Source organism: Meles meles, chromosome 8 (assembly GCF_922984935.1).
Source record: "Meles meles chromosome 8, mMelMel3.1 paternal haplotype, whole genome shotgun sequence".
Taxonomy (NCBI): domain Eukaryota; kingdom Metazoa; phylum Chordata; class Mammalia; order Carnivora; family Mustelidae; genus Meles; species Meles meles.
Window position 1 is genome coordinate 56,887,818 of NC_060073.1, and position 23,582 is coordinate 56,911,399.

Here is a 23,582-nt window from a genome sequence, read left to right on the forward strand (position 1 = left end):
CTTGGTTTCTCTCTCTCTTTGCCGCTTCCTGTCGGCAAACGGTGAATGGGAGAAGAATGAGGCACAAACAAGTCAGCAGCAAGAGAAAAGAAGCAGGGGACAACAGTAGAAAAGACTGCCGCACGAGAGTCGATGAAGGTCAAACATTAGTCACGGGTCTTGCGGACAAACAAGAAAGAGGGTAAGTTTATAGTTAAACAAGAACATTCAAGGGATTCATCTAACAACAGGCGCTTTTGGGAGGAGAAAGGGGAGATAACGGAAAAGGGAAGCAGGCGGCTTCCCTGTGGCTCAGCTTCAAGGTCGTATGTATATATCAGCCTCTCCCACAAAGACCTGTTGCCAGTATGTGTTTTTCTTAAAGCTGTATCTAAATGTGCTTGGTAACTAGTAACATCTTCCAGGGGTTATATTTTAAGTAATACATTGTTCTGAGGGGCAGTTTCATCTCTTTGCTTTTTTCTTTGCTCATTTGTTTTCCTTCTTAAATTCCACATGAGTGAAATCAGATGGCATTTGTCTCTCTCACTTATTTTGCTTAGCATTATAGTCTCTAGCTCCACCCACATCATTGCAAATGGCAAGATTTTATTATTTTTATGGCTGAATAATATTCCATTGTAGATATATATTACCTCTTCTTTATCCATTCATCATTTGATGGGTACTTGAGCTGCTTTCATAATTTGGCTATTGTAAATAATGTCTCTGTAAATAAGGGAGTGCATATATCCCTTTGAATTAGCATTTTTGTATTCTTTGGGTAAATACCCAATAATGTGATTCCTTGATCATAAGGTAGTTATATTTTTAACTTTTTGCGGAAACTCAATTCCGTTTCCCAGAGTGGCTGCAGCAGTTTGCATTCCCAACAACAATGCACAAGTGTTCCTTTTTCTCCACATCTCAGCAACATCTGTTGTTTCTTGTTGATTTTTGGCAGTCTGACAGGTGTGAGGTGATATCTCATTGTAGTTGTGATTTGCATTTCCTTGACAGTAAGTGATGATGGACACCTTTTCATGTGTCTTTTGGCCATTTGTAGGTCTTCTTTGGAGAAAAGTCCGTTCATGCCTCCTGCCCATTCTTTAGTTAGATATCTGTTTTTTGGGGGTGTTGAGTTTTATAAGTTCTTTACAGATTTTGGATAGTAACCCTTTGTCAGATATGTCATTTGCAAGTATCTTCTCCCATTCCCTAGACTGTCTTTTAGTTTTGTTTATTGTTTCTTTCACTGTGCAGAAGCCTTTTATTTTGATATAGTATCTCCAAGTGATTCTTATTTGAGTGTCAGGTTGAGAACCACTGGCCTGGAATGGTGAATTATGCCTTTGGGGCCTGGGAAAGGAAGGACTGCTTTGAAATTGAAATAACCTTTGACACCACACTTGATGGGAAGTCATTTTGAACAGGGGTGTCCCTGTCAGGAGTCCCCACCTTTTCTGGGTGCAAGATGATCCCAGCACATTGTGCCTCCATGAAGAGCACATGAGGAGAATAAATTGATGGATTAATTTTCTATGTTGTACTCAGCAAGGAAGTCCTAGTCTCCTGGGCTCCTGGAGAGCAGGTTACATAAAAAGCACCACCTCTGGAATTGCTTTCCAAGGTACCATTGTTCTTTCTGCTCTACTTCGTCACCTGGCTCACTCTTGGGGCCCAAGGGCAAGCCCCTAGCAGAAAGACAAAACAATGCTTTGAAATTTTAACAACTTTCCCATAAAAAATTTCTGTATCTATTCTATTTAGACATATGCTTTGACCACTTTTAAGGAGTCAATAATTGCCCATTTGGGCTTGCTTATCCTTAATTCAATATTGGTAATTTACATCACTCAGATAACAAGTCATTAGTTTTGTTAGGTTAGGTGTGTAAATCATTAGTTTGGGTGTGTAAATTACCTCAGCACTGTCCATCACTTCTGTGTGATTAACATCCAATTTTCATCACTAATATGTTATTCACTTTTTTCTCCCCATTTTCCTTATACCTGATTTCTCTATGAATTCAGTGGGCTTGAAACCATGCAATGACTTTGCCATCTTTTTATTATTTCCTTAACAACCATCTACCAACATGTAATATATTAAACATAGAAGAAAATGGCATTTTTGGAAACTCCTCTTAGGGTATCAAGAGTTTCTCTGGCATGTCACTGTCAGCTGAGCTATGCTTCCAGGAGACAAGAATGGCCTGAAAGGAAGGACAAGCAAGTTTGGTATATGTGAGGAACTGACGGCAAGCTGACAGGGTCCTTGCAGTCAAGGGAGTTTTGCCAAGGGCTAGCTCAGCAAATGCCTGCAGGTAATTCACTATTTGCTTTGGCTTACATAAGCGCTCTGGGTCAAGCTGACAGGGTCCTTGAGTCCCTCTGTAAATATGCTCGAATAAACTCTTTTGTTTTGAAGCAAGGCAGCCGTGTGGAACTTGTGGTCGTCTGACCTCAAGTTCCTTGATAAACATTCTTGTTATTGAACTATAAAATAAAGACTCTCATGTATGTTGGGACTCCACTGGGCTACCAGCCTATGGAGACCTCCTGATCCCAGCTTTCTGACTTGTCTTTCTTAATTCCCCACCCGTCTCTCTCTCGGTCTTCCCTTGGACTTCTCACGCTGGTTCACGACAAGTGGCGCTCCAACAGGTGCCCACAAAGGAGAAAACGCCTTTAAAGTGAAAGTGAAGAGGTGAAGGAACTCCCCATGCGCTGGCAGTATGTTCTTTTTTTTTTTTTTTAAAGACACATTTATTCAGCGTCATGATCAGACTATTACATTTAGCAATCAACAGCATGGGTGCAAAAAAAATCTACATTAAAACCCTTTGTTGGAATGCTTTACACTTTCCACAGAACAGAAACTAAAATAACCTGTTATACAATTAGTCACAAATACAGTCCTCGAGTTTTTTTTGCCCATACACATGAGTTTGTCTAAAACATGTCTTCTTTGTAGCAGCGAGGCCCTGCCACCACTGTGCTTGGCTGAGTTCACAAATCTGTTGTAACCTGTAGCTTCCCTGTCACTTCTCTGGCTCTCCTCTCCTGCTAAGCTTTGTTTCCTGGCAGTAATTAAAACCTTCTGCCACTGCCGTAGCTACTGCTGCTGCTGGAACCACCATAGCCACCTTGGTTTCGTGGTTTGGCGAAGTATTGGCCTCCACCACCATAAGGACCAGAGCTTCTGCCTCCAAAATTGCCTCCTTTCATGGGTCCAAAATTTGAGGATTGATTGTTGTAATTGCCAAAATCATTATAGCTTCCGCCACCTCCAAAGCTGCTTCCATCATTACCAAATCCGTTCTAGCCATCCCCACTGCCACCATATCCACCACCACCTCGACTGCCACCAAAGCCACCTCGACCACTGAAGTTTCCTCCGCGACCAAAGTTGTCATTCCCACCAAAACCACCTCCATGACCACCACCAAAGTTTCCAGAACCACTTAGACCTCTTTGGCTGGATGAAGCACTAGCCATCTCTTGCTTAGAGAGCGCTTTCCTTACTTCACAGTTGTGGCCATTCACAGTATGGTATTTTTGAATGACAGTCTCGTCTACAGAATCATAGTCATCAAATGTTACAAAAGCAAAACCCCTCTTTTTGCCACTGCCTTGGTCAGTCATGATCTCAATCACTTCAATTTTCCCATACTGTTCGAAATCATCTCTTAGATGATGTTCTTCAGTGTCTTCTTTAATGCCACCAACAAAAATCTTTTTCACAGTTAAGTGGGCACCAGGTCTTTGAGAACCTTCTCTTGAGACAGCCCTCTTTGGTTCCACAACTCTTCCATCCACCTTGTGTGGCCTTGCATTCATGGCTGCATCCACCTCCTCCACAGTGGCATATGGGACAAACCCAAAGCCTCTGGAGCGCTTGGTGTTTGGATCTCTCATGACCACACAGTCCATAAGTGTTCCCCATGGCTCAAAATGGCTCCTCAGACTCTCATCGGTTGTTTCAAAGCTCAGACCTCCAATGAAGAGCTTCCGCAGCTGTTCAGGCTCTTTGGGAGACTCTGACTTAGACATGACGGTGGTGGGAGGGGAGACTTTAACGATGCTTACTCGGCGGCATCCACGGGCAGAAAGGAGCGGGCAGTATGTTCTTATTGTGGGGAGATGTTTAGTCAGGAGAAATAAATTATGGGACAGTTAGGCTCCAAGGAGAGAGAGCTTCTAGTACAAATGTTAAAATCTATGCGTAAGGCTCAGGGCTGTCGCGTCCACACTCCACAACTGAACATTTTTCACAATATGTCCAGGATGTTTGTCCTGTGGAGGCCGAGAAAATTAAGGCCATCCCACCTCAAGTTTAGCTGATATGGGACACAGAGGCAGAAGAAAATTATTAAAATTCCTCACCTATTGACAAGCCCTTGAAACAGACAGAGTGGCTCTCCCCTGGGGACTTAACTGCCCTCACCTTGAGATTTTGCTAAGGACAATCCTAGCCTGACCAACCCCAATGCCAACAGGTCTGACCAGGATCTTGTAAGTCTACTTTAACAATTCCTTTATCTCTAAACCTCCAAGATAGTGTTGAGAATCATTCCCAAGTATATGGCCCACGGATATACATCTAAAGGGTCTCATGATGGGGCGCCTGGGTGGCTCAGTGGTTTAAGCCGCTGCCTTCGGCTCAGGTCATGATCTCAGGGTCCTGGGATCGAGTCCCGCATCAGGCTCTCTGCTCGGCAGGGAGCCTGCTTTCCTCTCACTCTCTCTGCCTGCCTCTCTGCCTACTTGTGATCTCTCTCTGTCAAATAAATAAATAAAATCTTTAAAAAAAAAAAGGGTCTCATGAGAAGATTTTTGTTATTGGTAATAAATAACCTTTCTCCCAACAATAGCTAGCCCCTCAAGGTCCTGGAGAACTTGCTTCCAAAATTCCTTAGAGACTTACGCCATCCCTAATCCCCTTTGTCCTCACCCGCCCGTGGCCACCGAGAGTCCACCCCTACTCTGCCTTTAAAAACTGTGACTGTAATCTGTTTTGGGGTCCCTACACTGCTGCATCAGGTATACTTGGACCCAAGCTTAAGCATGTCACCTCGGGGTCCAAGTCCCTACTCCGCTGTGTTGGGTATACTTGGGCCCAAGCTTAAGCTTGTCAAATAAACCCTTGTGTGATTGCATCGGTGCTTGGCTCCTTGGGGTCTCTCAGACATGAAAACTCAGGCATAACAGTCCCTAGTTTCCAGAGGAGGGCACAGTTAATTCATCTACTTGAGAAAAGGCTGGGCATTGTTTTTGCGAGCTCATTTATACTGTTCGTGGCCCCTTGCACGTGCCAGTAGACACCTTCCCCTTGTGGAGGCTGGTCCGTGAGTGTCTTGGTCCAAAGCATGGAAAGCACAATGGGCCTATGGATGCGCGGGTCAAGACTTACGCAGAGGCTGAAATGGACCCCTCCACGCTAAAGGATGAGCCTCCGCCAGAGGAATACAAAAGAGAATTAGAGGATGGAAGGAAAGTATGAAAAGGGAAGGGAATCACCTCCTCCCTCTGATACTGCGGAGGAGGATAAGGAGGACCTCAGTGAGGCTTTTGCTACCTTTTCTAAATTAGCCTTTACTGCTGCTCCCTCTACACCCTCCTGCCGCCCTGGCACTGGCTTGCCCTTCATGGCCTCCTCCTCTTCGTGTACAGTGGGCTGGATCTTGTCTCAAAACTCCAGTCCAGTCTCCTTTACCATGGGCACTTTGCAGGCACAGGGATGTGGGGAGGAGACCACAGGCTTTAGCTGCTTCCCAGTCGTGGAGACTGTCCATGCTCAAGGTCAGGTCATTCAAGAGCATCAACCACTACCTTTGAAGACTCTTGAAGAATTAAAGACCATTTGGTGCAAGCACGGCCCTAGAGGTCTTTTTACTTTAACTTTAGTGGATAGCTCTGCTACTGAGGCTATTCCTCCTAAAGATGGGTGATGCTTTGCTGTGCCTGCCTCTGTCTGGGAGACTATTTGTTATACAAATCAGATTGTTCCGAGGAGATTCCGAGCAAGCTGAATGGAATTGCCTACATAATATAACTTTTTTTTTTTTTTTAAATAATCTAACTTTTGCTAGGTAGGTAGGAGAGGGTCAACATGCACCTACAGATTCGCAGCTCATGTATTCAGCTGCTGCTTAATGACCAAATTAATCGCCTCACCACACAAGCATGGAGGCGACTGCCTGACTCTGGCGGAAAGATGGAGGAATTGAGTAAAATTAGAAAGGGATGCGAGGAACCTTATTAGGATTTTGTTTCTCGCCTCTTGGAGGCTGTTGATTGTTTGGTAGTGGATGGAGAAGCAGGCGTGATCTTAGTAAAACAATTGGCCTATAAAAATGCTGATGCTGCTTGCCAGACTGCTAGATGTTCCTATAGAAAGCGGGTGATTTGTGAGATTATATCAGGTTGTGTGCTGATATTGGACCGTCTTATATGCAGGGAGTAGCACTTGCTGCTGGCACGCAAGAGACCCAACCCAGCCCTCCTCCTTAGTGAGGGAAACATTGGGCAAATAAATGTAAATTTAAGTATAATGCAGAGGGATTTGAACTCCCAGGAAAGGAACTCCGGGCTGGCCCCTGCCCTGTCAAACAGTGAGAGTGATGTCTGTGTATCCACCACAGATCCCCCCCCCCCCGCCCCGCCCCCCCCAGCCCGAATATCCCAGTTGTCCTGGGCTACCAAAGGAAGCTGAGGACTGTACCTCAGTGCCTCCTCTCACTTCGTATTAACCCCTAAAATAGGTCCCCAAGCCATACCTACTGGAATTTTTGGATCACCTCCTTCTGATACTGTTAGTTTGCCTTTAGGAAGCAGCAGCCTGACCATGAAGGGATTTTTTTGTTCTCCCTGGAGTCATTGACTCTGATTATACTGGTGAAATTAAGGTCATGGCCCATGCTCCTAACCATATTGTTATTATTTCCCCCTTTACATTTTCACCCTGTTGTTCTAGACTTGAAGGACTGTATCTTTACCAAGCCTTTGTACCCCTCAGATCAGAAACGATTAGCTTTTACACTCCCATGGTACACTATCAGTGGAAAGATCTCCCTCAAGGGATGGCAAACAGCCCTACTTTCCGTTGAAAATTTGTGGCTCAGGCAATTTTATCTCTCCGATTCCAGAATTACTTTGGCTGATTTTCTTGGACAGATTTCTTCCCATTAACCTTCTGACTGGTCAATTCATTTCACTTTGACTACGCAGTTTGTATTCCCCAAGGTTACTCACTCTCAGCCAATTCGTGGCACATGCACCATCTTTACGGAGGGATCCGCTTCAGGTACTGCTGCTGTAGTAACGTAGTAACTGATGACCAACAGGTCTCTCTCTCATCAGCATAACTGAGGGAACTACATGCAGTTATAATGGGCGTCACCCATGTTTCCTCTCACCTCTTCAATTTTTTTTTTTAAAAGATTTTATTTATTTATTTGACAGAGAGAGAGATCACAAGTAGGCAGAGAGGCGAGCAGAGAGAGAGGGGGGAGGAGGCTCTCCGCTGGAGCAGACAGCCCAATGCGGGACTTGATCCCAGGACCCTGAGATCATGACCTGAGCCAAAGGCAAAGGCTTTAACCAACTGAGCCACCCAGGCACCCCACCCCTTCAATTTATATACAGATAGTAAATACATGCTCACTGTTCTTGTGACTATTGAAATTGCAACTTTTGGCTCTACCCTCAACGCTACTCTCCTGCAACAATTTTAAGCTTGCAAAAACTTAATCGAACTCACTCTGCTCCCTGTTTCATCAGTCACATTAAAGCTCATTCACTTTACACCCAAGTTCCTTGGTGTGTGGAAGCTCAAAAGCCAATAGGACCATGCATGCACCTTTCCTCACAATTGTACAGGTCGATCAGGCCATTTAGTCTCATGTTATTCATCATCAAAATGCTTCCCCTCTTCACAAACAATTCTCTCTCACTGGAGAGGCTGCTCGTCAGATCATAAAGTCCTGTCCTGCTTGCCCTGACTTTCTCCCTGTTCCGTCCTTTAGCATTAACACTCCCGGTTTGTTAAGGTCACCTTTAGCAGATGGATGTTGCTCAGGTTCCGTCTTTTGATAAACAATCTTTTTTTTTTAAGATTTTATTTATTTATTTGACAGAAAGAGATTACAAGTAGGCAGAGAGGCAGGCAGAGAGAGAGGAAGAAGCAGGTTCCCTGCTGAGCAGAGAGCCCGATGCGGGGCTCTATCCCAGGACCCTGGGATCATGACCAGAGCCGAGGGCAGAGGCTTTAACCCACTGAGCCACCCAGGTGCCCCTTTTGATAAACAATCTTATGTCCATGTTATTACCAACACTTATTCTTATTTCCCTGTTGCTTCAGCCGGAATGGGAGAAGCAACTAAGCATGCAATTGCTCATTGCCTCTATGCCTTTTCTATTTCAGGTTTTCCGAAAATTATTAAAATGGATAATGCCCCTGCCTATGCTAGTAAGGCCTTTTTGTCCTTCTGTGCTGCTCTTCAGGTCACATTACAAACAGGAATTCCCTACAACCCTCAGGGTCAAGGTATCGTGGAATGTGCTCAAGGTAAAAAAATGCTAGCTTCGGGCCGCCTGGGTGGCTCAGTGGGTTAAGCCACTGCCTTCAGCTTAGGTCATGTCTCAGGGTCCTGGGATAGAGCCCCGCATCCAGCGCTCTGCTCTGCAGAGAGCCTGCTTCCTCCTCTCTCTCTGCCTGCCTCTCTGCCGACTTGTGATCTCTCTCTGTCAAATAAATAAAATCTTAAAAAAAAAATGCCAACTTCAAAAAATTAAGAAGGGGGAATTACACCCCAAACACCTGGTAACATATCGAATCATGCTCTGTTTTAAATTTTCTGAATCTTGATGATCAGGGGCCTTCTGCAGCCAACTGATTATAGGCTCCTTCTTCAAGGAACGCTCCCAAAAGTGTGCTGGAAAGATCTTTTTTTTTTTTTTTTTTAGATTTTATTTATTTGACAGACAGAGACCACAAGTAGGCAGAGATGCAGGCAGAGAGAGAAGAGGAAGCAGGCTCCCTGCTAAGTGGAGAGCCCCAGGGCGTCCTGGGATCATGACCAGGGCTGAAGGTGGAGGCTTTAACCCACTGAACCACCCAGAGCCTCTGGAAAGATCCTTTAACTGGGGATTGGATGGGGCCTGATCCCGTTCTTATCTGCGGCGGAGGACTTGCTGGTGTATTTCCTAGATCGGCTGATTTGCCTCGGTGGTGTTTGTCATCATCAGGAGCCAGTGGGAAGGTGCACAGCTTGGGAGAGACATTACAGAGGGGGAAAGGTTGAGGGTCCTGAGATTAACAAAGCCAAAACAGATCTGGGGTACAATCAGTATCAAGAGATTGCCCAGCGTCGTCCTCAAACAAAGGGAAGATCATAATCTCACATAAATGAGCACAGATCCTAGGTGTATTCCAGTGACGAGCTCAGATTCCCAGGGTTGAGAAACTTCTGATCGCCCTCTGGTGGTGGCTCTAGATACTGCTGCTTGCTCACTAACCAGTCCTGCAGACTGAAGGTTCTTTATGCCCTGAGTTTCTCCTGAATCCCCCCAAATTTTCATGGTGGATATGTCATCTCTAACTATGGCCCGGCGTCGTCCTAAGGCCCCAGAGATAAGAGATGGCATTCCTGTCACATACACTTTCAGAAATAATGAGGAGAAAGTCCTAAAACTGATTCCTGGGTGGTGAGAATCCACACGATTTTTTTTTTTTTTTTTTTTTTTTTTTTAAATTCGGATCCCTTCTCTGGTCTTTCCCTGAAAATGGAAAAACTGGAAGCAACTGCAGGCTTCCTGGTCTTGTCAGCAGAGGGGGCCATTTCTAGGGCTGAGGGCTCTGTGGAAAAGAGCATGATCCTTAGCTTGCAGATCTTTTTGCTGGGGTTCGCTATTTCAAGTCTTTTTTTTTTTTTTTCCTCTGTAACCACTTTCTCATCTTGAACTGGGGAATTGGGAATTTCAAAGAATGAAAGACCTGACTGTCCCTGGAGAGTTTTTGTCAATAATTCAAGAGCCAGTGCTGCATTGTGCTGATAAACTGACTGGTATTCAAGGGTCCAAAGGAAATAGATAAGCTGATTGCTGTCAGTTTCCACGGATGAGTGCTGGAGATAAAGGTGTGTGTCCACGTGCAGAGAGACTGGGTGTGTCTGTTTGATATCCCCTCCCTCAGCAAAAGTCATCCGCTGGGAGCAGGGGGACTGAAAAATTCCTGACAAGGAAGGGACTGGACCAGAAAAAACTTGGTCAAGCAGCTCATTACTTCTATTTGTGTCAGTTCAGAAGTTGGTAAGGGATAACCCGCAGTGAAAATGCCAGAAGAACGGGGGATATTGCCAAGTATGGCGACACCATTTGACCTCTGTTGCTGGAGGCACAGAACAGGCCTTACCTCATTCCTGATGTGAAAGAGCGAGGCTCTCTAAGCAAAGGGCAATGCTGACCCACCCACCTACATGGCTGCTCAGGGCACCCATCCTAGCACTCTGGAACCTTCCTCTGCCACTGTCGGTCAAAATGTGAACAAGCAAACTCAAAAATGGACACTTAGCTGGGCAAAGAGAGTAAGAGTTTCTAGTGAAAGAGAACTACTGAGAATTAGAGAAGAATATCAGAGACTTGCAGTTTTAGTTCCAACATGCAAAGAACATGAAAGTCATTACTTCCAATGTTATATAAGAAAAAAGTTGAACAGAATGACTAAAATCAAAAACACAAAAAACAACCTGTTGGCGAGGATGTGGTGAAAAAGAAACACTCATGCACTGTTGGTGGGAATGCAAACTGCTGCAGCCACTGTGAAAAACAGTACGGAGGTTCCTCAAAAGATTAAAAATAGAACTAACCTGGGGTGTCTGGGTGGCTTATATGGTTGGGCATCTGCCTTTGGCTCAGATCACAATTTCCAGTCCTAGGAATGAGCCCCATGTCGGGCTCTCAGCTCAGCGGGGAGTCTGCTTCTTCCTCTCCCTCTGCCTTCCCTCTGCTTGTGCTCTGTCTCTGTATATCTCTCAAAAAAATAAAAATTTTTAAAAAGGCTTAAAGAATGAAAATAAAAAATAAAAAGAGAACTACCCTATGACCCGACAATTGCACTACTGGGTATTTACCCAAAGAAAATGAAAATACTAATTCAAAAAGATACATGCACCCAGTGTTTATTGCAGTACTTGTGGTGAATGCAGAACAGTGTCTAGACTTGTGCAATCACTATGTTCCACACCCAAACCTAATCTAACATTGTGTGTCAACTACACTCAAAAAAAAAAAAAAAAAATAGGACGCCTGGGTGGCTTAGTGGGTTAAGCCTCTGCCTTCAGCTCCGGTCATGATCTCAGGGTCATGGGATCGAGTCCCATGTGGGGCTTTCTGCTCAGCAGGGATCCTGCTTCCTCTCTCTCTGCCTGCCTCTCTGCCTGCTTGTGACTTCACTCTCTGTCAAATAAATAAATAAAATCTTTAAAAAAATGTAAAGAAAGAAAAGTACACTAAAATGCATAGTTAAAAACAGAACACTTTAAATGTCTAATAAAATTTAAAATGTTTAAAAAAATATATGCAAAGAACAATGAATATAAGGCAATATACTAAAATGTTACCAGTGGTTTTCTCCTGACTAGGGATTTTCCCTATACATTTGTTGTTTTCCAGCTGTCTTACACTGAGTATTTGCACCTTATATTGAAAGATAATACTTAACAAATAATTTATCTAAATGTATCTGAACTACATACTTAAACAGCAAATAGAATTGAGCTTTGAAGTTGTAAATATATAGTCATAATGCCACACAAAAAAGGCTTAAAAAATAGTGTTTTATAAAATACAGTAAAACCCTGCAGTAAAATATTATGCAGACACAGTAATTGATTATATAAATGCATATGTATTAGAAACAATGTCAACAAGTACTGCCAGGGAAAAGTAGCTGCAAACCATATGCTAGTACAATCAGTATTTTATATATGTATCATATAATATTTTCCAGGTAGATAAAGAAGTAAATCAAGTGGTAGATACAGATGGAGAAAAAAATATAGACACAGATATAGATACAGATGCAGATAAAGATATGTACGTATACAGATACAGATCTGTCACCACAGGAGACAAAATTTTAACAATAAAATTGCTCAGGGACTGTACGTTTATGGAGTTATGAGTTCCATGTCATGTTTGTCTTTTTTCATAATTTCTAATATTTTCTACAAGGGACATAGTGTTTTTTTTTTTTTAAGGCTTTATTTATTTGACAGAGATCACAAGGAGGCAGAAAGGCAGGCAGAGAGAGAGGAAGGGAAGCAGGCTCCCTACTGAGCAGAGAGCCCGATGTGGGGCTCCATCCCAGGACCCTGAGATCATGACCTGAGCCGAAGGCAGAGGCTTTAACCCCCTGAGCCACCCAGGCACCCAGGACATAGATTTTTAATTAAATGCATATTTAAAAACGAAACATGGACAGCACGCGATCTTTTTCTGAGAGGATGTACCAACTAGAGAGCTGTGGTTGGAGAGCATGTCATAGGGGAGACCAGGTGAGAAGTGGGTGTGGAAGGAGGAACAGGCATTTCCACAAGCCAATGGAGGTTATCCCAAGGCAGAGCAGGGACATGGAGAATGTGGCATGATCTGGAAATGGTGAGGCCTTAATGGCCTGGTGTCCGATGGAGGTGACATGGGCAGTGTTGCCATAAAGGACATCAGGAGTCAGCTCACTAAATCCTTGAATGCCCCAATGAAGACAGGATCACTGAAGAACATGGCCTGACATTGAGATTGGAGGATCCCTTCCTCATCATCCCCCAGCACACATCACCCCTCAGAAACCACAGGAGGGACCAGTGTCCATTCCCTCAATCCCCTCAGAGGTTGTTCTGCCAAATACAAAACACACAATTCATTTACATTCTCTTATTACAGACATGCATGTTGACAGGATATAAATTATAATGTAATAGGGATAACTATAAAACATAGGAATCACTGTTTCTAAGAATGTCATTAGCCAAAATGAAGGGCATTAAGGAGTATATGATTGTTTAGAGACATCACAAGACAAGACATCTCAGAGCTTGAGGAAGCTCACTGAGGAAGAGCTGAACAAAATCCCAGTCCAGAGCACAGCTCTCAATTCATCTATTTCTAAAGATCATGTTAGAGTCATTAAGGATATAAGACTTCTGAAAATCAAAACATCCTGTCCCAGGGTCTTTGCAGGAACCGGCTTGCTCATTCCAATGGGAGTGCTGTGCTCAGGTTGTTTTGACGATGAAGGAGTAAGTCCTGCAACCCCCTGGTGAACTTGCCCCACAGACAGAACTCACTGAGCCATTTCCGAGTATTTCAGCGGATCCCTCCCACCCACCACTTCCAGAGACCACCTCACTGATGGCTGGAGAGTCCAAAAACTCAGATTTTAAACCAAAGTGATTTCTGCTTTGTAAACAACACATGGACCACCTGCTCCTGGATTTGCTTGGTCTTGATCCCATAAATGATAGGATTCAGCACAGGTGGGGCAAGCATGCAAACATTAGCCAGCAAGATGTGGGTATGAGGAGGAATGTGGTGTCCAAACCTCTGAGTAAGGGTTGTAAAGATCCCAGGCCCATAAAAGAGGACAATGACACAGATGTGGGAGCCACATGTGTTGAGAGCTTTGTGGCGAGCATCTCGAGAAGGGATGCGGAAGACAGCATGGAGAATCAGCACATAAGAAACAAAAATCAACACAACATCTAAAACTACTGTTAACATTAGAATGGAAAATCCATACCAGATGTTCACACGAATATCATTACAAGCATACTTGGCCAAACCAATGTGTTCACAATAGGTGTGTGGAATAATATTATTTTGACAGAAAGTCAATCTTTTCAGAAGAAATATTACGGGGAAAATTGTACCGTAACTTCTCAGACAGACAGTCACTCCAATTTTCCCAATCAGAGCAGGTGTAAGAATAGCAGTGTATCTCAGAGGATAGCATATGGCGATGTAGCGGTCAAACGCCATCACCAGCAAGATCCCTGACTCACAGACAAAAGTGGAAGAGAAAAAGAATACCTGAGTGATACAGCGATCCAGGGAGATCTCCCCAGCATGGAACCAGAAGATGGCCAAGGCCTGAGGTACGGTGCACGTGGAAAGGACAAGGTCTGCTCCGGCCAGCATGCAGAGGAAGAGGTACATGGGCTCCCGGAGGCTGAGCCTTGTGAGGATAACGCAGATGAGCAGGCTGTTCCCAAGCAGGGCGACGACATAGGAAATGAAGAAGGGGATGGAAATCCACATGTGCTGGTCCTCTAGCCCAGGGATGCCCAGTAAGTGAAAGACCGGGTGGCTAACACCAGTGTGGTTTAAGGCAGTCATGCCTGGAGCGGATGGCCTGGGATCTTACTTTCTGTTTACAAAATACCTATTCTTAAAAAGAGAGAGAGAGAGAGGTTTTATTTATTTATTTGAGATAGAGAGAGAGTGAGTAAGCATGAGCAGGGGGAGGGGCAAAGGGAGAGGGAAAAACAGACTCAGGAGCAGGGAACCTGACACAGGGCTCAATCTCAGGACCCTGAGATCATGACCTGAGCTGAAGGTAGATGCTTAACTCACTGAGCCATTCAGGAGCCCTAAAAATACATATTCTTTTTAATATGTTCTTAAGGGGAATTATTCTAATATTATTTGTGAATATTAGAGCTTTAGGCATATCTCACACTCTTCATCTTCTTGGAACATGCAAATAGAAAATATGCAAAGATGAAGGATATGGTCTGTGCCTCAGTGAGTGACAGCCAATTATACTCACCTCCAGCTAACCAAAGTCAGAAACATTACTACATGTATTTCACTTTCGAACAGAGGATTATACATAAACAGAGAAATTCATGCATGACTAGGAAGAGTGTAAAAGATGCTTGAAATTGAGTAATTTATCAGAAGAGAGGCAGCATAAGAAAAGGTAAATATACAGATCCCTGCATGAATGTTCATGAAACATTTCCAGCATAGGGTGACAGGTGCATAGGCAATGCTTGAAAGGCAGGGAGGGGAGGCAGTGAAGAGCTTTGATCATAACTTCATACTTAGACCTCACCCTTTACCCAGGGGGCAGCCATTACCTGTCTTGAAGATTTATTAGACTAGTAATTGACTGAGAAACTGGATGCTTAAAAAGTAAGTTGTGTTCTAGGAACAGAATGGATCTGAATGTAATACAGTCAGAGAGGAATTAAACTAATATTTACTAGTCATTGTTTTTCCAGGAACTATAGTATCCACATTGCATGTAGCATCATGTAGCGAGCAGACCTCCAAACTAGGAAATTGATATTTTCATTATCTCCATTTCACACCTAAAGAAAGACTCAGAGAATATGAATCACTTGCCAAATTTCACAACAATAATTGATGGAATGAGTTTGAAATCTCTTGGACTTCATCACATACATTTTGCTCACTTGGGAAGATGATCACGAGAACTTTCAGAGGTAACAGTCAGGACTTCTGTGTCTCAATGTTCACACCCTGGGGAGCTAAGCTTAGAAATGACTGAAATTGGGGGACCAGTCGGCAGATAGTTCAACTTTTGATCTTGAGGTTGTAGGTTTGAGCCCTGTATTGGGTGTAAAGGACACTTAAAAATTTAAAAAGAATTAAAAAATAATAAGAAATGACAGAAAGTTGAGGGGGGAAAAGGCATTATTTCTGGGGGAGGGTGTGCAATACTTGATATTTGGAAGATTCTTCTGCTAGAAACTACCATGTAATTTTACCATTTCTCCCTAGCAAACTTTCCTTCATTCATTAGCTTAATCATTCAGGAAGCTTGTTTGGAGCGTGGGCTGTATTTCAGGCATCCGTCCTAACTGTGCTTATGGATTGAGAGAGTGGTGGGTATGTACACAGACAGGATTAGCAAAATATTCCAGGTGTGGCTCAGAGGGCACCTCCCAAGAAGATAGTCAAATCTCATCTAGTTTTCTCCAGAATGAAGAAGAAATGGAGCCAATAATAAAGTACCTTCTTCCCAGGGTTTCTGAAGATATTCGATGAAGGGGTATCTTAAAATATCTAGCTCAGGGGCCAAGAAAAATCTTACGCTTGCTAACATTTCTTCCACTCCAGCTCCCTCTCTTGCTGCCTTGATTTCTTTCTTTCTGGGAAGGAAAATTGGCTCCTAGTTCTCACACCTGCAGAGATGCTCTGGCTCCTTCCCCAGAGTCACTTCTAACATCTGGCTTGGGGCAGGTGGCCAGCTTGCTGCCATTGTCAGGGCTCCTTGCATGGTTTTCCAGGAGTCTGTGGTCTAAGCAAATGCATTTTCTGTTTGCTCATCTCTAGTGTATAATTATTAGGGCATCTGCCACCGACAGGACGGCTTCTCCTGATTTGCCACTTGTCAGGAGCTTCCATCCGGCCCATATATCCTCAGCTCCCCTCCCAGATCTCACTTTCCACATCTACTAGAACCAATCAGATTTGCCCCTCTGGTCTTTACCATTTTGTCCACATGCATCAATAGCTCCAAGAGTCCTGTCACCTCTGGTCTCTTGGGGACAGAACACCAGCCCAGTCCTTACCTTGATCCAGAAACCTCCCTACCCTCAGATGTCTAATTCACTCACCAGGCTTGGGCTGACTCCCTAGAGCAGGTGGCATAGCTCCATAATAAAATTCAGATTGTAGGTCTGGAGTTGGGCTGTTTATCCTCTCTTGTGGAACGGTGGAGGGAACACTTCCACTAGGGCTCCAGGAACAGAGCCAGTCTCCACCAGCCTCACCTTCTTCCCAAATAGGCTGGCTCTCTCAAACTATTTCCCATTTCCCTTCCTCTCCTCTTGATAATCTTCTCTCCTGGAAAGCCTTTTCCCCCTAATCTAGCCTTCCTAGAGGCCTATTTAATGAATGTTAACTCATTTTCAAAGGGAATATAAATACAAAAAATATGTACTAATGATTTCTATCTGTAAAGTTTTGTTCCTCATAAAGACTTAAGTTGAAGTTATATTCATCCCCTGGATTTTAATAAGTTGCAAATTTTAGAATCATGAATAATGATTTTTTTTAAGATTTTATTTATTTATTTGTCAGAGAGAGAGCACAAGCAGGGGGAATGACAGGCTATGGGAGAAGCAGGCTCCCCACTGAGCAAGGAGCCCAATTCAAGACTCGATCCCAGAACCCTGGGATCATAACCTGGACCAACCGCAGATGCTTAATGATTGAGCCACACAGGCATCCCTGTTATCAAGCTTTTGACCATTTGTCACTGATAATTTATCTAGTGTGACTGCCCCTCTGCAAAAATGGCTGACAGTAATTCTTTCCTCTGCAGCATGCATAAGCCAATTCCCGGTGTCATGATGTGCAGTTTGTTCCCCATCCCCTTGAATCTGGGATGACCTTAGGACTCATTTTGACCAGTAAAATAGGGTTGAAATGATCTGTGAATTCCAGGGCATACGGACCTTGCAACTTCCATTTTGCCCTCTTGGAAGCCAGCAGCCAGTTAAAAAGCTCAGGCTAGACAAATGACTAAGAGACGAGGTGGAGAGAGATCACATGGAGGACAACAGAAGCACACCAGCTGCCATAAAGGGAAGGGTTTTGCTATAGTTGCTTCTTCATAGCATAAACCTGACCTGTTCTTGGCATAAGGTAGGCACACGATATTTATTGAATGAAATATGATTGAATGAATAACCTTTATCTGAAGGATAGAAATATGACTTCAGTCACTGAGTATAATTTTTAAGGTGCTTGGATACCCTGAAGCCTGGTGATCCCACAGTCAGGGACAGTTTGGTGGTTTTAGAAAGTTTGATTGGTGTTAGATGATGCCAGGGAAAGGGATTTGGGAAACTCTCACTATTCAATTCATAGGGAAGTTTCTCAAGAATTCCCACTTCAGCTAGTTAGGCATTTTGCTGCAGGTTACTTTTCCAGCAATATTTCTCATTTCATCTTTCATAACTGTTCCTCAGACACAGTGCATAATTCATCATTCACCCCTCCTTAGTCATGCCATGTGCTTCTACTACTTCTGTGTCTGTATCCTCATTGATTTTCTTCTGCCAGGAATATTCTGTTTCTTTGACTGATGGATGAACCTGTACTCAGACTGCAACCATCTAAAATCTGAGCTCCTTCGTAGAGCATGTTATAAATCATTTTCCCAATGTAGCATTATAAAATCATACTGTCTTGATGAGAAAACAACATGTTCACACTCCTCTTTTTTAAAAGTGTATTTTTTAGTAAAGTAGGTAAATGTAGAACAATTTGACAAGAGTCCAAATAAAGTGTTTATAAAAATCATTATTTTTTTCAATGTAGAGATATACACTACTATCATTTCAGATAATATTACTAAATATTTCCTGTGTTGTATGTGTTCTATCTAGATACACATTTGCCTTTAAAATGTACCAAATACTACTATTCACTGTTCTGGAACACATTTTCCTCACTTAACAATATAAAGTGGACATATTACCAAGACAAGCATACGAACTTCTGCAGACATTTATAATTTACCCATGTATAATTTAGCCAAGTACACTCTTTTTTTTTTTTTCTAAAGACTTTATTTACTTATTTGACAGAGAGAGAGACACAGCAAGAGAGGGAACACAAGCAGGGGTAGTAGGAGAGGGAAGCAGGCTTCCTGTAGATCAGGGAATCTGATTTGTGGCTCGATCCCAGGACCCTAGGATCATGACCTGAGCTCAAGGCAGATGCTTAACGACTGAGCCCCCCAGGTACCCCCAAGTACACTCTTTTAAAAAGCATTTCTCACACATCATTGTAATTAGTTTTTATTGTTGTGTTTGTAGGGAACAAGAGCAGGCTGCTTCAAGATAAGTCACTTTGTCATGAGTATTATTTTGAGTAAAAAGCAACCAAAACCCAGCAGATTCAGGAAAAACTCTTTACCCTCCTTCAACAGCCAGCTTGTACTAGGAGAGCTGTTAACAGAGAGTTTCCTCTTTACCTAAGAATCTTATCTGCATAAAGGACAACCTGTTTGCCAAACTCCTCCTTTCACCTACTTGCTAATGGTCTTTCTCTCCTTTGTATCCTCAGACCCTTACCTCTCTCCTTAGTTCATAATAAGCTTCATGTTGCCTCACTGTCTGGGATTTCCACGTCTGTGTGGATTCCCCATATCTACACTACTGCTATTAAGTTTGATTTTGTCCTGTTAATCTGTCTCATGTCAATTTGGTTCTTAGTCCAGCTAGGACTTTGAAGGGTAGAAGAAATTCTTCCTCCCCAACATGTCCAATCAACAGGAGGTTCTCAATATATATTGCTCCATTAGTCTATTAATCATCTAACAGAATAGGTATTACATTAAGATGCTTATAATATTTTTCTTTTTAAATCATATAAAATCATGAAATTTTCACTATAAAATAAGAAATAATGAAATCCATAAAATGGACAGCTGTTGTTAGTATGGTTTAATTTATTTTTTCTTTGCTCTTTTCTATATATTTTTTAATATTCACAAACAATCTTTTATGGAGATTTATAATAGTTATTATATTTCAAACATATTTTCTGCAATATATGCAATATATGCAAAATATGTCAGTTTATGATAAAATCATATTTTTACCTACCCAATTCATAATTATTATTTTTACATTTTTAATAAATTTTAATTGTAGTAAATACGTATAACATGTCACTTCTGGGTGGCCTAGTTGGTTAAACATTCAACTCTTGATTTTGGCTCAGGTCATGATCTCAGTGTTGTGAGATCAAGCCCCACATTGGGCTCTGCACTGGCCATGGAGCCTGCTTGGGATTCTCTCTCCCTCTGCCCCTCACTCTGTACCCCTACTCTCTATCCCTCCCCCAAAAAAAAAAAATATATATATATATATATATCTGTGTGTGTGTGTGTGTGTGTGTGTAATCATAAAAATTACCATTTTGATCATTTTTCAGTGTACTATTCAGTCGTGTTAAGCATGTTCACACTGTTGTGCAATCAAACTTCAGAACTTTTCATTTTGCAAAACCGAAACTCTATACTCATAAAATAACTATCAATTTCCCCTGTCCTCCCGCCACTGGCAAACGTAATTCTACTCTTCGTCACTATCAATGTGACTATTCTAAAGGTCTCATATAACTGGAATCATACACTCTTTGTCTTGTGACTGGCTTATTTCACTTATCATAATGTCCTAAAGATGCATCCATGTTGTAGCATATGTCAGAATTTCCTTCCTTTTGAAGGCTCAATTACCTATTATATGTATATACCACTCATTTAAGCATTCCCAGACCTAGTTCTAACATGGGGGAGATCCTCCACACAACACCAAGCAATTCTAGGCCCCCACCAGGGTGTCCAAGAATTCAATTCAATTCTGACACTACCTTCCTAGAAATAATGTCAGATTCCACAGAGTAACTGTTCAGCCCTACAAGACTGCCCCTCCCCCATATCTGATGCCGGGTGCAAGCCCCAGGCTGTTACCCTGGCTTCTGACTCATGCAGCCTCCTCTTTTGGGTCCTTGAATTTGCTAGGGTGGCCCACAAATGGCAAGGAAACACATTTAACAGCTTAAGGATCAAGTCAACAGCCAGATGGGAAAGATGCAGAGGGTGAAGTATAGAGAAAGGGCAAGGCACAGCCACGCTTTCTGAGTGCACCACTCTGCTTACATCTCCACAGTTTCACCAACCTGGAAGCGCCAAGGTTCTAGTCTTTGGGGTTTTATGGAGGCTTCATTCATAGGATTGACTAAGCTCACAGAAATCCCAAACTTACTAAGTGATTTAACTTCCAGCCCTTCTCCCTTCCAGAACCGAAAATTCCAATCCCTTAATCACAAACTGGTCCATAGGCTAACCAGCCCTTGCTCCTGGGTGGAGTCCTAATGTCACCTTTATTAACATAACAAATATACCTTTGTTGCCCTTATCACAGGAAATTCCAAGGGTTAGAAAGAGCTGTGAGGCAGGAACCTCAAATGAAGACCCAATATGTATGAGGACTGGGTTTTGGGCCTCTGGGTGACCAGATACATATATTTCTTATAAATTACAGTATTGCAACCACATCATGTTTATCCATTCATCCATTGATTACCCTTAGTTTGCTTCCACCTTTTGCCCATTACAAATAATGCTGCTGTGAACACAGGTACACAAATAGATCTTTGAGACCCTGTTTTCAATTCTTTTGGATATATATACCCAGCATGGATTTGATGAATCATATGGTAAATCTATTATTAATTTTTCGAAGAACCACCATACTGTTTTTTATAACACCTGCACCATTTTACCTTCCTACCAGCAGTGCCCAGGGGTTACATTTCTTCCAACATTTACAATTTCCTGTGAGTTACTTTGTTGTTCTTTTGTTTTTTTGATGACAGCCATCTAACAACTTTGGCTCATAAAGGTAGCGTAAATAGATTAAGACAAAATGTCAGTATTCTCATGTAAATATTAAAACATTATTATCAAAAATGCCAACGTTTAAATGGCTTACTTAATACAGTATGTATTTAAGTTCAAGTTTTTCCAAATAATTAAGGAATATATTTTTTGTAATTAATGTTCTAAACATATATTGATTTTTTTTTATTTAAATTAAGTCAGTTAACATATAAGGTATTATTAATTTCAGGGGTATACTTGTGTGATTCATCATTTGCTATAACACCCAGTGCTCATTACATCAAGTGGCCTCCTTAATGCCCATCACTCAATTACCCCATCCCCATCGTATATATATGAGAAAGAGGCGGGGCTGGGTTGGGAGAGAGAGAAAGCTGGGCTCCATGTAAAGCTCACAGAAATCCCAAACAATGTGGAAATGTAAGAAAACAAGAGATAAGGGAACTCTCCAGACCACCCACCCCAGGTCTCTGAGGAGTAATTCTTTCTTACAACCGTCTACTGTGGTCAACAGAAAATAACCAGACCCTAAAAAGAGTAAGTCATTAAAGATGTTTTATCACTAGTCCTTAATCAATGGTGAATCAATGGTGCTGCCAGTAGAGAAGCCAAAAAGATTTAAGTTCCTTGGTTAGCTTTCTGTGAAAGACCAACCCTAAAAGCTCTCAGTGGCAACACTGTTGGGACCCTCTGTATCCTTGCTTTATAAAAGGTTGCTTTACTCACTCTCCATTGTCCACAAGATTCATTCTTCAACTGTGAGACAAGAACCCTGCTTTCCCACTTCATTTACACGACATCTTCTTTATTCATTGATCCATCGATGGACATCTGGGCTCTTTCCATATTTTGGCTATTGTGTACATTGCTGCTACAAACACTGGGGTGCATGTGCCCCTTCGCATCACTATTTTTTTTTTTTTGAAGGTTTATTTATTAATTTTGGAGAGAGAGAGTGAGCACAAGCTGTGGGGGAGAGGCAGAGGGAAAGGAAGAAGCAGGCTCCCCCCTGACCAGGGAGCCCCATGCAGGGCTGGATCCCAGGACCCCAGCATCACAACCTGAGCCCGAGGCAGCCGCTTAACTGAGCCACCCAGGCGCCCCTTCAAATCACCATCCTTCATCCATTTTTAATTCATTTTTTGTATGGCATACAAAAGTGGTCCAGTTTCATTCTTCTGTATGTGGCTGTCCCGTTTTCTCAACACTTTTTGTTGAAGAGACTGTCTTTTTCCATTGGATATTCTTTCCTGCTTTGTCGAAGATTAGTTGCCCACAGAGTTGAGGGTCCATTTCTGGGTTCTCTAGTCTGTCTTACTTATCTATGTCTGTTTTTGTGCCATAACCATGCTATCTTGATGATTTGTCATACAGCTTGAAGTTGAACTGGGACGCCTCCTGCTTTGGCTTTCTTTTTCAATACTACCTTGGCTATTTGGGATCTTTTCTGGTTCCATACAAATTTTAGAATACTTATTAATTCCCTTTCGAGTGGAAATTTGGTGCACTAATGTTAACAATTCATTTATTGGAAATAACACATGTGCAACCCTCATTGAGGGATGGTATTGTGGAGGGATGTGCAGTTTTAAAAAGCCATAAATATGCAGCCCGTGTATGTGGGTCACAGGGAGAGATATTAAAAAGGTGGTTCTACTTCTGAGCTTCCTGGCATTAATAGCTGCCCCTGAGATCTTCAGGCCATCACATTTTCATCTCTCGGTATTACTTCTATAAGTTTTTCTAATGTTGTAGGTTTGTCCTCCTATCAACCATTGTACTGTTATTGGTGAACAGAGGTTCTACCTGTAATATGGAATTATCACATTAATAACTTAAGGGAAGGCAGAGAAGTTTGACCTCTTATTTTCTTTCGTTAAACATTTCAATAATTTATTGATATTCAACTTCTTGTGATTATTTAACATCTATTTCTTTTCCCTCTAACTTCATTATTCAGTAACTAAATGGACACCTATTTCAAGTAAATTATTCTATCCATCCATGTTTGTTCCTGTAGTTCCTTTTGAATATTTCATCTCTTTGTGTATGTCCACAGGCACAACCTCTTCAGCTCAGCTCTCATGAGATCTCACTTCAATCTCTGCAAAATCTTTCCTGGAAGTGACAAGAGACAAAACCCATTTGCA

The 23,582-nt window shown here is 42.4% G+C and overlaps 1 protein-coding gene and 1 pseudogene across 1 annotated transcript; both read right to left on the reverse strand.

The window, feature by feature from the left end:
- Window positions 1-3,071: 3,071 nt before the first annotated feature.
- LOC123949809 lies at window positions 3,072-4,034 on the reverse strand (annotated as a pseudogene).
- Window positions 4,035-13,412: 9,378 nt separating this feature from the next.
- Window positions 13,413-14,375, reverse strand: LOC123948729 (olfactory receptor 52B4-like). Its single transcript, XM_046015891.1, has one exon. The coding sequence runs from the start codon at window positions 14,373-14,375 to the stop codon at window positions 13,413-13,415; it is 963 nt and encodes a 320-aa protein (XP_045871847.1).
- Between the last annotated feature and the right edge of the window lie 9,207 nt (window positions 14,376-23,582).